Genomic DNA, 14,603 nt, shown 5'->3' with positions numbered 1-14,603 from the left:
CTCAACCACTGAGCCAGGAAAATAAGAGATCTAGAGCAAGAAGCGCAGTCAGTGCTCTTCCCCTCTCACACTCCTCTCAGGACCTTGAGCATGTGGGCCAGGGGGTGGCTCAGTGGATAAGGTGCTTGCTGCACAAGTGTGGGAACAGGGGTTCAGATCCCCAGGATCCAAGTGAACATGTGGGCATGGTGGCTGCCTATAATCCCAGTGCTCAGGAGGCAGAGACAGGAATCCAGCACAACCTAGCTAGCCAGACTAGTCGAATCAGTGAACTCTGGGTTCAATTGAGAGAGTCTGCCTCAATGAATAAAGTGGAGAGTTATCAAGGAAGATAGCTTATATCCACTTCGATATGCACACGCACATACATCCATATATACACACACTACACACACACACACACCCATAATACACATATACACATCACATGCATACAAACACACACACACACACACACATCCACGCATATACCATACACACATATGTACACTATACACACAGACACAAACACACACATATGCACATACATATACTCACACACTTACACACATATGCCCACACATATACATATGCATACCACACACATACACACACACATACATATGAAAAAAAGATACTAGTAAGCTAGAGAGGACATCAGAATCCCCCTTTTGAAGCTTGAGTTTGGGAAAGGAAGTCCAACTCGCCCACAGAGCCACTTCCCAACCTCATTTTGGAGCTGAGGAACAGAAGAGACGCTTGCTAGCCTGTAGCTATGGCAGTGAGGTGAGGGGGCTGCTCAGACCCAGGCTTCAGGACACTGCCCAGTTCAGGTCTTCAGTGCCTCACAGGGCCCGCGGCTCTGCCAACCTCCATTCCAAAGAAGGCTTTTTGGTGACATCTTGTGAAAAGGACAGAAACTGCAGCTCACGCTCTCTGTTCCTAGTCTCTGAAAGACAGCAGGCTTTGAGCCTCACCCAAAGATGGACTAGATGTGACAATGTAAGTCAACTCGGAAAAGGGACGGCAGGCAAGACATGGAGGAGACCCCCTTCCCAAAGCCAGGTCTCTGAGTTTAAGATGTCAAAGCAATTGGCGACATATCTGTCCAACTAAAGATGGGACACATTTAGTTAATGCGACAGCTCTTCTAGCCTATTTCAAGCATAGATCCCAAGTTCTCTCCACAAAAGCAAGATCAATAGGCTTGACAGGTGTGCTGACTCCTGCCTGGAATCCCAGAACTCCAGCACTTGGGAAGTTGAGGCAGTGGTGGCTGTGATCCCAGCACTCAGCAGACTGATCTCTGTTGATTTCAAGGTCAGCCTGGTCTACAGAGCAGGTTGTAGGATAGCCAGGGCTACACAGAGAAACCCTGTCTTGAAATAAACCAAACCAAACCAAAGAATAACAGCAACTAAAAATAAAACAAAACCCCCATAAAGCAGCTCCCGGGGCTGGAGAGAGAGCTCTAAGGTTAAGAGCACTGGCTGCTCTTCCAGGGTTCAGTTCTGAGCACCTACATGGTGGTTCATGTGCACTGCCATGTTCCAGGAGATATGACACCCTCTTCTGACCTTCAAGGACAGCAAGCACACACATGTGCACAGACATATATACCAGTGAAACATGCAGACACACACACACACACACACACACACAAATACAGGCTGAATTTACACTCTGGAGGAGCAGTACTGTAGCTGACAGGTGGACAGTGACACACTTGAACAATCTAATGACCTACTGGGCTGTGTCCACTGACACAGTGTCCATGCAGTCGCATCAGCAGCCACAGGGGTAAGGCTCCATTCTGTTATTTGTACCAGCCCGAGGAATTTCTTTAATATTTTATTTCCAATTTCTTTTTGTTGTTGTTGTTGTTTGGATTTGGTTTGAGACAGGATTTCTGTTTATAGCCCTGGCTGTCCTGGAACTCACTCTGTAGACGAGGCTGGCCTCAAACTCAGAAATCTGCCTACCTCTGTCTCCCAGAGTGCTGGGATTACAGGCGTGCGCCACCACCGCCCAGCCCCAATTTCTTTTAAATTGAGTGTGTGCTTTTTCAAAACAGGACTTCTCTGTGTATCCCTGGATGTCCTGAAACTCAATTTGTACACCAAGCTGGTCTTGAACTCACAGAGATCTGCCTTCCCAAGTGCTGATAAAATAAATAAATCTTAAAAAAAAAAAAAAAAGAATTATTTTATGTATACGAGTATGCTGTTGCTGTTTTCAGATGCACCAGTAGAGGGCACCAGATCCTATTACAGATGTGAGCCACCACGTGGTTGCTGGGAATTGAACTCAGGTCCTCTGGAAGGGCAGTTAGTACTATTGAGCCATCTCTCCAGCCCAGGAATAAAATCTTTTTTAAAAAGTTTATTTTTTATTTATGTATATATGTACGCAATGGACATATTGGTGTGCACATACCAATGGAGTCTAGGGAGGGCATCAGATTCCCTCAAGCTAGAATAATGGGTTGCTAGCTCCCAGACATGGGTGGGTGCTGGGACCTGAACCCTGGTTCTCTGTAAGAGCGGCAAGCTGAGAAAAGAAAGGCCTTAAGTAGTTATTAACTGTTGGAACTCTTGCTTCTCAGCTGGTAAGTCTCCAGTTAGATTCCCTTGTAAGAGGCTCCTTTCCCTTGTTCACCATTTTCTCCATTTTTTTCCAGCCTCAGTCCTACTTCCCATGTGGGCCTCCCACGGCCATGTTGGAGCTCATTAAATGACTCACGAGTGTCAATGGACCTGTTGATCCCAGCACTGTTCACACACAATGTTGCATGCTTCTACACCTGGGGCAGGTATAGAAATGGGACTTTACAACCTACTCAGCTGCGCAGCAACCAAAGCACAGCTTAACTCCAAGTCTTACCTAGAATTTCTTTAAGAAGAGAGCAGAGATGGAAGGGGTACCCCCCACACTTAGTGTTCCCCAAAAGCCTCCACCACAGCACCCCAGCACCTGCAGACAGAGAACCTTACCAGATTAGAGATGGGAACCGCTAAGTCCCCTCCAGCACACAGGGCTGGGGAGATGCTCAGAGGGCAAAGCAATCACCATACAAGTATGAGGACCAGAGTTCAAATCCCCAATCTCACACAAAAGGTCAGGAGACATAGCAGCTTTCCAGTAATCCCGGCACACAGGAGGCAGAGACGGACTCCTGGCCCTAGTTGCTAGGTAGAGCAGATGGACCACAAGCCCTGGGTTCAGTGAGTCTATGCCTCAGTTTATAAGGTGGAAAGCAGCCAAGGAAGATGCTGAGGGCTATCCTTAGGCCTCCACACTTATGTATACACCTGTGCTCCTGCATGTGCAAACACACGTGCACTACACACACACAAAATGCAGACTTTGAAAATAATTATCCATATTTCCTAAGGGGAAAAAAGTGGCCTCTGCAGGCACCAGGCATGCATGCAGATCACATACACACTGACAAAACACACAGAGAAAAACAAGGTGGGAGTGGTGGTGCACACCTTTGGTCCCAGGTATAGGCAAGAGAACCTGAGTTCAAGGCTATCCTGGTCTACATAGTGTGATCCAGGATAGTGAAAATTATTTAGAGAGACTGTCTAAATTAAATAAAAAACAAGTGAAATAATCATTTTTATTAACCATTATATATAAAATATTCCAACACACATTTGATACTGCCTTCAAAATCTGGTGATGTTTCCTTGCAATAGCAGGATAGCAGGGATAGAATCTGACATGACAGGCAGGTCCTCCACTACTAAACTATGCCCCAGACCTGAGGCAAGTACTCTCCTACTGAATTGTGTCTCCAGCTCCTCACCAGTGGGCTCCAGGTGAGGGCTAACCCACTATCCTAGGCTCTGACCCTTCTCAGTGTTCTCAATTATGTTAAGAAAATTGTACATGTGAATGCAAAGGCCCAGAGTTCACAGGCATCCGCTGCCCCTGGAGCTGCGGTTTATACGTAGTTGTGAGTCATCTAATGTTGGAGGTACAGGCTCTTAATCACTGCACCATTTCCTGAGCCCACCCAATGTGCTTTTAATTCCCAATTTAGAGTCAAGTCAGTGGAAACATTATTGCACACAACGGTTAGGATGGAGCCTCATACATCCAATGCCCTATTTAAACATTGCCTAATTGCTGAATCCAGCTGTTTAAAAACTTAAATTGAATTAAAATCTTCGTTATGTCAGCTACACCAAAAGTGTCTACCAGCATGAGGGTAAGTGGCTGTCACCCTGGGAAGTAGCAGTACAAAAGAATGGTTTGTCCGTGTTCCCACATAGCACCACTGCCTAGACCTTGTTCTAAGAGCAATCCCCAAGTGCCCCCTTTCCCCGACAGATCTAGCCAGACACTGGGAACAGGATGAGTGCACCAGTGAGTCTAAAGCTGGACGGAAGTGACTGTGTACTGATGTGAGTGAGGAGAGGCCTGGCTTAGGGCAGAGTCAGGTCTTTAGAGAACAGTGAGTGGAATCCGCCCTGCCTCCTCATGACTGCCAGAGGCCACAAAACCTGTGCAATGCTGCTACATATGGAATTCATGCAGTTAACTGTCCTAAAGGCCATCAGAAGGAAAGGTCAAAACCGGCTTGGGTGGTTGGTCCCATGCTATCCGATACCCAAGCTCCTGGAAAGTGAGGATAAACCCTTATATGGAAGTCACCAGAGCACCCCCAAGCATCTTCCCTACACTGTCATGGCCAGCTGGGGGTAGACGTGGTCAGGCCACACAGGTGACACAGGCATGTGGAGCCTCGGCCTGGCGAAGCTGGTTGCTTAGGTCAACCTTGGAGACATCACTGCAAGCCAAGTACATACCCTTCCTCCACAGCAGCCGCAGCCGGGGGTCAGGGAAGGGCACTGCACTGACTCTTGCCATGGAGGGGAGAATGTAGAGCAGATGGTGGACAGAATTTTCCAGAACACCAAGTCCTGGAGTGGCTTAGCACAGGCCAAAGCTGCCACTAATGAGGTTTGCGCAAGTCCTCAGCCCCTGAACGCTGCAGCTTTTTGCTACGGTAACCTGACCCACCTCAAGAAGCTACTGAGCAGCTGCATTTATTTTACCAAATAAATTGTACATTGTGTGTGTGTGTGTGACCGGAGGTGAATTTCTGATGTCCCTCCACAGTAAGTGTCCACCTTGTCTTTTGAGTCAGCATCTTTCCGGCCTGGAACTCTCCAATAAAGTTAGGCTGCTGGTCAGAGAGCCCCGGAGATTCTCCTCTTTCCACCTCCCAAGTGTTGAGATTACAAGTGTGAGTAGTTCTGGGGATGAACTCAGGCCCTCAGGCTCTCACAGGAAGCGCTTTACCAAGAGCCACCTTCTCGTGCTAACTTGAACGAACGGTCAATGGGAGACTCTTCCATAAAGACTCAGACTCAGGAGGAAAGTGCCGGAGGCCATGTCAGCAGGATTAAAACCCAACAGAAAGGAGCTGGTGTGAGGCGCTGACAGGAACCTCGCCGTCATTTCACTGTCCGCCTAAAAGAGACAGAAGTGATAGGTGACCACACGTGTCGGAACTGTTTAGACAGGGTCTGTCATGGAAAGCCTTGGAGGGAACTCAGGACGTTCTAAAAGTGCGACTGTGGTGAGTTCTGGCCTTTCTTTTTTTTTCTCTTTTGTTAGTTCTAGCCTTTTTTAGGGAAGCCTACCACATCACACGTTTGTGAAACACGGCCTGAGTCTCACATGATATTTGGACTCGTACCTGAGTCGCTGGGCCAGCCAACTGACTCCCGATGGCTTCTGCTCAGCAGTTCTGGATGTGGAAGTCCTATAGAGAAAGTCAGATTTGTGTTTATTCGACCCTCTTACCCACTTCAAGAGAGCCCACCCACTCATGTCTATGCACTTAGATAGTTGGGCTCCAGCCCGGATCCCATGGAATTCAAAAGTATCTTAGCTGGCCTCTGACCTCCATACGCATGCCACAGCACATGTGTAGACTCTTGCTCCCGACAAAAAAATGAAAAAAATAAAGGGTGGGGCTGGAGAGATGACTCAGCAGTTAAGAGCACTGACTGCTCTTACAGAGGTCCTGAGTTCAAATCCCAGCAACCACATGGTGGCTCAGAACCATCCGTAATGAGATCTGATGCCCTGTTCTGCAGCACCTGAAGACAGCTACAGTATACTTACATATAAATAAACAAATCTTTAAAAAAAAAAAAGAAAAAAGAAAAAAATAAAGGGTGACTTGGGGGCTGGTAGACAGCTCAGTGGACAGTCACACAAGTCCGAGGACTCATTTGAATTCCCAGCACCATGTAAAAGTCAGGTGCTGGTGTGTGTCTGCCACCCCAGGGCTCCTGCACAGACACGAAAGTGGAAGTGGGAGCTCTCGGGTCACCTAGCCTGGCACATGTTACAGCGTATAAGAGACCTGGGTCAAACACGGTAGAAACTGAAGACAACATCCATGTGCACTCGTGTGTGCACACAATGCTCATACATGCGCGCACATACACGTACCAAAAAAAAAAAAAAAAAAAAAAAGGAAGTTATGTTTCCTTTTGACTCAGGAGTGTAGACAGAGTGCATCACCTCCCCCAAAAGATCAATGTTCCAACCCAACCCCCCAAGCCCTTGGGAGGGACCCTCATTTAGAGACAAGCCTTCACTGAGGAGACCAAAGCGAGCATCCGCCCGCCATCCAGGCCTCAGTCACCTCAGCCAACAGAGCAGGAGGCAGGATGCAGATGTGCCCTTGGAAACGCCACACCAAGACAAAGGCAAGGACGGATGCAATGGGCTACAAGGCTCACCAGGAAGCACTGGGCAAACGGGAGAAACTGGGATAGGTAGGGAGGGCCTCTTAGAAGGAGCCAGCTACCAACTCTCCGTTCCAGTCAAAGTAAATGCCCCGGCTAAAGCCCCCAGGACGTGGCAGCTGCAGGCCTAACTTCACAGGACTCCAGCTCTGACTGAATCTAAGTTCCCTGTGCACGGCAGGCTGCGCACCGCTAGCTGGCACGGGGGCTGTGCTCACCTCCCTCTGCTGGCCGGGCTGCTCCCAGCTTGGCAGTTGTGATCCAGAGGATGCCTGTGCTGGATGCAGAAGTTGCCATGGCACTGAGCACAAGCCAGCTGCAGCATCTCCTTCTTCCTGCATCCCTCTTTGGAGCAGCGGTGTGTGAAAACCTGAAAGCACAAAGCCACTTCTATCATCAGCACACCAACACACACCTACATAAACACTGCTAGCCATTTCTTTTCTTCTTCTTCGTCTTCTTTTTTTTTTTTTCCCTTCTTCGAGACAGGGTTTCTCTGTGTAGCCCTGGCTGTCCTGGAACTCACTCTGTAGATCAGGCTGGCCTTGAACTCAGAAATCCATCTGCGTCTGCCTCTGCCTCCCAAGTGCTAGGATTAAAGGCATGCACCACCACTGCCCGGCCACTAGGCTCTTTCTAAAGAAACTGTGTGTGACGGCGTGGGGGACACACAGGTGTGAGTCACACGCGTGTGAAGGTCAGGACCCTAGCGGAGTAACTTTATTTTTCTACCTTTACATGGTGTCTAAGGATTTAACTCAGGTTGTCAGGCCTGCACGACCAGGCAGAAAGCTTTATCCACTAGGCTGCCCCCGTGCACTGTGCGCTTACTCTGGAAAATGGCAGGGCAGGGAGAGGCTGCTCAGGGTGAGGTCAGGCTTAGAAGAACAGAGCTGGCAGAGTGGCAGAATAAACCTGTGAGGAGCCTCCCGGGGGAGGAGTAGCAGGGGTGGTGAGGTTCCTGGGCTTGCAGATAGGAAGGGATCTACAAACCTTCAAGTTCTGCCTTCATGAAATATCAACACAGCAGCAGCAAAGAAAGAGATTTCCCTAAAAGAAATGAGCCTGGAAAAGCAAACAGAAACAGCTAGGCACGATGCTGCAGGCCTGTAATTCTGGCGTTCAAAAACCTGAGGCAGGAGGATTGGGAGTGAGCTAGACTAGGGAGGGGGGAGGTAAAGAGGAGGAGGAAAGGACGCTGGGGAACTGGGGAAGCGTGCAGCCAGACTGTAGACACTAAAGTCACTAGTCCTGGAGCTGCAGGTGAGAGAAGACCCAGCTTCAGATGGAAGAGAGCCTCAGGGCAAGTCCACCGGAGGGTGGGGCAGGGCAGAAATGGCTGCTGGGAGGATGGGCCTTTGAAGGAGGAACACATCCAGGAAGAGAGAACGCAGGCCCTCCTTAGAATCAGAGACACAGCTTCTTCAGAGCCAGCAGGAGACCTGGTGGGGCAGAGGCTGCTAGCCCCAGATGGGGCAGCATGAAGGCCGACAGTGCCCAGCTCAGGGACCACACAGTCCTCACCTGTGCTGCCCAATGTCACAGGGGACATGCCTTCTCTTAGAAAGACCTAAGACAGAGACCCTCCCCACCACACCCCAGGAAGAGGACAGAAAAGGTGGCCCACTTCTTCAGTTCCCAAAAGGAGTGTATGAGAGAGGTAACAGAAGGTTCTAGAAAGCTTTGCCCTCTTTCATCTCAGACACTTGGTATTCCTGAAAACAAGGACCCTAATCTGGGACCCTTGTGAGGCTTGGGAACTATTTCCACAAGGCAAACTCACCTTTCACAACACTGGAAGATCTCTGCTTCCCACAGACTGCCAGCACTCCACTCTTAGAAAATAGAACTTTGGGGCTGAAGATGTGGTTCAGTTTGCCTAACAAGCACAGAGTCCTCAGTTTGATTCCCAACACTGTATAAAACAGGCATGGGCCGAGCAGTAGTGGTGCATGCCTTTAATCCCAACACTTGGGCGGCAGAGGCAGGCAGATTTCTGAGTTCGAGGCCAGCCTGGTCTACAGAGTGAGTTCCAGGGCCACACAGAGAAATCCTGTCTTGAAAAACCAAATCCCCACCCCCCCATCCCCCACAAAACAGGCATAGTAGTATATGACTATCGTACTAGTACACAGGAGAAGGAGAGTCAGGGATCAGGAATTATATAGCAAGACTGAAGCAACCTGGACTATGTGAGATGCTATCTCAAAAAAAAAAAAACAAAGATAAAAAGAAAGAAGATTGACTTTACTGAAAAAGCAGCAGCAGCATGTGTGTGTGTGTGTGTGTGTGTGTGTGTGTGCACTGGCCTGTGCTATCCCTAAGGCAATCTCACCTTGTTTCTGTTCCTCCCAGGGTGAGAGGTGCAATCTCTGTCCATGTGCTCGCTGACCACCACATCCGGGATCTCACCTCTCTTCACAGCGATGGGGGCATTGCAGAGTGGACACACAGGCACCTGCACATCCTAAAGTAATGAACGTACAATGATACCACGACCACGACTCACACTTTTCCCCACCCCCCCAAGGCTGTCTAGTGGGGTCTAAACACAAAAAGGGTCCCCACCAGCTTTGGAGGACCCTCAAGTGAGAAAGGATGCTGGTGTGATTTGGCTGGGGGCATAACATGGCTGTGGAAGGGCACCCACCTGACCCTCAGAGCCATGGTGGACACGCTGACAGGTAGGGTCCCAGGAATTACTCTGTACTGCTGTGTCTGATCCTCAGCGGCTTTACAAGAGGGGAGATGCCCTCAGCAGTGGACAGGCTGTGCCCCACTGCCGTGCCAATCAGAGACTAAGAGGGCTCTGGAGGGAATGAGGAGCTCCAATGACTAAACAGTATAGTCAACACGCTGAGCCACGACTTCTGAGGGAGGGGTCCTTGCCAGAGGGCATGGGGTGGAAACAGATCACAGGCTCGTGTGGCCGCTGTCTGAGGGGGGCTACCTCAGTGGCCTAGGGTGACCACTGAGAAACAAAGCACTACTGCGTGATCTCTGGACAGATGCTCCCTGCATAGGCACAAGGGAGGGTCCAGCTGACACACAAACAGGTGGCCACTAGTCATAGAGCCTGGTAAACAGGAATCTGAGTCACCTACCCCACCCATCCCAATGGCTTGGCTGGATCATGGCCATGTGACACTTAAATCACCCACTGTCCATATGGCACCGGGGAAGTGGGCAGAGGTCACTGACACGATCTGTGAGTCACTTCGGGGATAGAGAGAAGCCCTGGACTTGAGGGACCTTCTAGTGGCTGCTGGGTAGTGTGGAATCTCCTAGGAATACCTGCTACAGAGACCGAAGGAACACGAACGTGGAAGCCTGCTGCGCCCTGGTGCTCAGTGTGTGAAGGGGAAGGACCAGCTGGAACTGCTCAGTGTGGGACATACCCTACGGGTGCAATCTGAGGGACGGAGGATCCCCACATAAACACCAGGACCTGAGTTCCATTATCACCCACATGAAAGTGAGGTTTGCTGGAGTATGCTGGGAACCCCAACACTGGGGAGGTGGAGACGGGAGGACCCCTGGGGCCTGCTAGCCAGCCAGCCTAACTTGAGCTGTCCGCTATTCGGCCCTCATACCCAGCACAATCTGCCTAAGAGGGGACACACTCTCCACAGGGCTGGGACAAGGGTCACAGCCTACTGCTGGCTACTATCCATCTACCGAAGAAACGCAGCCTCTGATTTCCACACAAATACACAACTGCATTGTGTGGAGAGATCACAAGCTGCAGCCACTGCAACCACACAAGGCTCTCCTGACCCCGACTGTCCCAGAAGACTGCTACTGCTGTCCTCTGCCACCCATCAGGCACAGCTCAGAGCACACGTCCTCCACAAGCTCCAAGAGTCCTTCCCTTCCACACACACTGATAGTGTACAGAGCAGGTCATCTCGCTCCATGGGTGTTTATTCCTTTACACATCCAGTCTAAGGAGTTGCGGAGATGGCTCAGAGACCCAGATTCAGACCCCAGCACCTATGTAAGAGCCAGGTGCTTGTATTTATTTTTGGTGTTGTTGTTTGTTTTTTGAGCCAGGGTCTTTTTTTGGGGGGTTTTTTTTGGGGGGGGGGTTTCGAGACAGGGTTTCTCTGTGTAGTTCTGGCTGTCCTGGAACTTACTCTGTAGACCAGGCTGGCCTTGAACTCAGAAATCCACCTGCCTCTGCCTCCCAAGTGCTGGGATTACAGGCCTGTGCCACCATGGCCTGGCAAGAGTTTCTTTTTAGCCTTGGCTGTCCTAGAACTTGCTCTGTAGACCAAGCTGGTCTTGAACTCAAGAGATCCACCAGCCTTTGGAGTGCTGCGATTAAAGGCCCCCACTATGCCTAGATGTGTGTTCTAGTAGCCTGGAGCAATGGTGCATAGCTCTACTCCCAAGCTTGGTAGATAGATTACAAGTTCAGGGCCAGCTTTGTTTACATAGTGAATAGGATGTAGGCAGAGATGTGTGAGGCCTTGGCTCAAATAAACAAACAAACAAACAAACAAACAAACAAAAAAAAAAAGGAATTAGGTGAGGAGATGGCACATGCCTTTAATCCCAGCCTCTTGGGAAGCAGGCTCAGAGTTTGAACCCATTCTAATTGATAGAGCAAATTTCAAGCTGCCAGAACTATATAATGGCAGAGCTACATGTCTCATAACAAATAAACTAAAAAACAAGACACAAATAATTATAATAAGTAGCTATCCAACTGCACTGGGGTAACGTACAACATACTGCTAAACTGTCATGAGTTCACTGAGAAGCTGGCTCTGCAAAGTGTGCTATAACCCGCTCTCCACCCATTTTAGACGGAAGCATGGGTGTTTCAGGGCGTCCTCTTCTGATGGGCAAGGGTCAACCCTCCTAACTGTGGCAGAGACCAGCCATGCAGACCATGAGTAAGAGCAAGCTAGAAAAACTACTTCCAACAGACAGAACTATTGCTTATCTGAGGTAGAAAAGTACTGCACTGGGATCAGGAAGCCAGAAGACTATGGCAGGGGGATGTTTAGGCAGAGAGGAAGCTGAACTGGGAACTCCAGCTGACTCGGTCAAGCTCCCCAGTCTGTTTCTGCAGGATGTTCTGAGTGCCCAGTTCACGATGTTTTAAGACCCACCCACCCATCCATCCACCTCTCTCCTTCTAGCTCTCTCTAGCTACTTTTTTTTTTTAAACTTTGGCTTGCTATATATACTTAACAAACCCACTCATTCAAAACTCAAAGCATGGCTATCACAGATCATTCTCTGGCCTGCAAACAGCTGTGGTCCACACAGCCTAGACCCCAGGATGATGGGTTACCTTCCTGAATGCAAAGGGACACTTATGACCCGAGTAGGAAAAGTGGTCTTTACAGAAATCTTGTTTACAGGCGTCGCATGTTATTGGCAGAAAATCTACAAAAACAAAAACAAAAATCAGGATTAAAATAGTAAATCCTCTGAAGAACTGGAGCCAGAGAATTCCATACCATTCAGAACACCACGTGAGCAGCAACCCCAGTCCTAAGTTAGAAATGCAATAAGGCCAAGAGACAATGAAGGACCCACAAAGCTATCTTTTCAACACAGATACCATCTCTTGTGATATCACAACCGTAAAAGCAGTCTACCTTTGTTATCTGCAAAGCCCTGGCAGCTATAGCCTGGCCTTAGGTTGTTGACTTGCAATTCTGAGCAGACCCTGTGTTCTACACCAGAATTTTCATGCTGAGAAGCTAAACCAGGACAGAGGCCAACTAGCTAGTGAGGGCAACAGTCAGGTGTCCTCCACAAAACAGCCAATGAAATACTGCTTCCCAGCAAGAGAAGAGCCCTTGAAAGTTCTTACCTAGTTGTTTGCAAGTCGGTTCTGAACAGTGCTTCCCCAAGTCAGGAAACTCCATTCTGAATGGTGTCCAAAACACACAGGTATTTAAGTCTCACCTGTGGGAATTAGAAGTAAAGAGAATGTGGTTCTGAGTTGGTCACCAGGACCTGGAACTTGCAGCCAAAGAGCACAGAAAGGCTATTTGTGGGGAGCGTGGGAGATCTGAATCATCCTGGGGCCATGGGAAAGACTGCCACAAATTCTCAGCAAAGAGGAAAGTGGTTGTTGCTTCATAAATACCAAGTCACAGCTGAATAACATAATGCTTTGCCTACCATGGGAGGGGGGAAGTTCCGGGTTCAATTCCCCAGCTCTGGCAAAACCGAAATAAATGTAGTGTGAGAGAGAGAGAGAGAGAGAGAGAGAGAGAGAGAGAGAGAGAGAAAGGCTTTCATATGCAATCCATCGCTGCCACTGAAAATTCCAGTATTCTTGGATCTCAAGCGGCAATTTCCTCTCCACTTGTTGCCATCAACAAGATTCTGGTGCTAAGTGGCATTAGTTGACGACAGTCCCCAGAGTGGTCTGTCCCTTGCCTCTTACTCCCAAATGCCTTCAGTTTTACTTTGTGCTTACTCCATAATGATACGAGGCCAGTGCTGATCAGGGAAAGTGGCACAAGCCTTTAATTAACCACAAGGAACAGACACCAGAGAGGCTGGCATCCTGGAGACCAGGTTTAAATCAAAGTCTCCTCCAAGTCCTGTCACCTATCAAAGGACTCGGAACTCTTGCACTTTCCAGACTTCAAGTCCCCCAAGATCTTTTTACATCTTTCTATCATTTTCACTGCTGGGAACTTCTAATCTACTTCTGCCCAGAACTCTCAGGCTTCGGTAAACATCTATGTGACTTGTCAAGGACCAATCTGCATTGTCACTTCCTCAAGCATCATCTCTAACCCCTCACTCACTATCCGCCCTTCGATAATTCCTTCCTACTGTACTTAACGGTTAAGAAGGATCTCAATCCTGTCGGCGAGAAAACCTTTTAACATCGTGCACAACATAAATCCACATGAAATGGTTTTTGTTCAAAACAAGCAGCACGTGACGTATGACCAAATGACTGTTTCTCCTCCTCCCCTTTTTAATAGGGGACGGGGGAGGGGGGCTGTCCCTTAATTCGTTTTGTAGATCACTTTGGCTATCAACTCAGAGTTCTCCGCCTGCCTCTGGCGTGCAGGGATCAAAGGCATGAGCCACCATGCCCTGCCAGTAGACTGTTTCTTAAGACAGTCTTATCACTTAGCTCAGGATAGCCTGGAGTTTGTGATCTAATAGCTCAACTCCCCAATGCTGACACTACAGGTCTGCAACAACCACTATGCCTGGCTGCCACGAGCTCAAGACAGCTGACCTGGGGATCTGAGATGTCACTGTGCTGAGACAGTAACACTTTGATGCCCAGGCCACGGGAAATCACAGCGTGGAGATGCCAGCCCCTGGTTCACCAGCTCCCCGGGCCCCAGCAGCCCGCAAACAGTACCTGGCGTTCACCGGTAGTTAGAGGCGGAGACAGACAAGCGGTGTCCTTTGTAGTCACCCCGGCGACACCGCAGTAGGAACTGCAGCTCCAATCGCCGCAAAGCGCTCGACTCCTCGCAAGGCCAGAAAGCGTAGCATTGCCCCTGCAGCGGCCCGGGCCATTTATCCGCAGCCAGCAGATCCAGAGTCACGCATCCTGGGCGTTCCCGGCGCTCTCCGATGACGCCACACCAACGCCAACCAATCGCCTAACATCCAGGCTCGGCGCGCCGGCGCGCCCAAAGCGTCATCGATGGCCAGCCAATCTCTTCGTGCAATGACACGCAGAGGGCTGGGCGCCGTGATGTCATCATTCACCATGCGACCAATCCAGCGGTTCCACGGCCTTTTCGCCCCTCCCTGTCCTCCGCCTCTTTTCTGGAACAGTCAGGCAACATCTCTGGCTTAGGCTGAGTCATGGTGAGGCAGCGCTGGGTGAGATGACAG

At 49.5% G+C, this 14,603-nt stretch overlaps 1 protein-coding gene across 1 annotated transcript; it reads right to left on the bottom strand.

The window, feature by feature from the left end:
- Window positions 1-3,590: 3,590 nt before the first annotated feature.
- On the bottom strand, window positions 3,591-14,323 carry Zfand2a (zinc finger AN1-type containing 2A). Its single transcript, XM_052168397.1, has 7 exons — window positions 14,119-14,323; window positions 12,592-12,686; window positions 12,064-12,158; window positions 9,094-9,225; window positions 6,977-7,128; window positions 5,696-5,761; window positions 3,591-5,466 (listed from the first exon to the last, which is right to left on the bottom strand). Exons 2-7 carry the CDS (start codon window positions 12,644-12,646, stop codon window positions 5,451-5,453), a joined length of 516 nt encoding a protein of 171 aa, XP_052024357.1. The 5' UTR covers window positions 12,647-12,686; window positions 14,119-14,323; the 3' UTR covers window positions 3,591-5,450.
- Between the last annotated feature and the right edge of the window lie 280 nt (window positions 14,324-14,603).

The sequence above is a fragment of the Apodemus sylvaticus genome, chromosome 22 (assembly GCF_947179515.1).
Source record: "Apodemus sylvaticus chromosome 22, mApoSyl1.1, whole genome shotgun sequence".
In the NCBI taxonomy this organism is placed as follows: domain Eukaryota; kingdom Metazoa; phylum Chordata; class Mammalia; order Rodentia; family Muridae; genus Apodemus; species Apodemus sylvaticus.
Note: the sequence above shows the minus strand (reverse complement) of the source record. Positions and strands in the feature narration are given on the sequence as shown.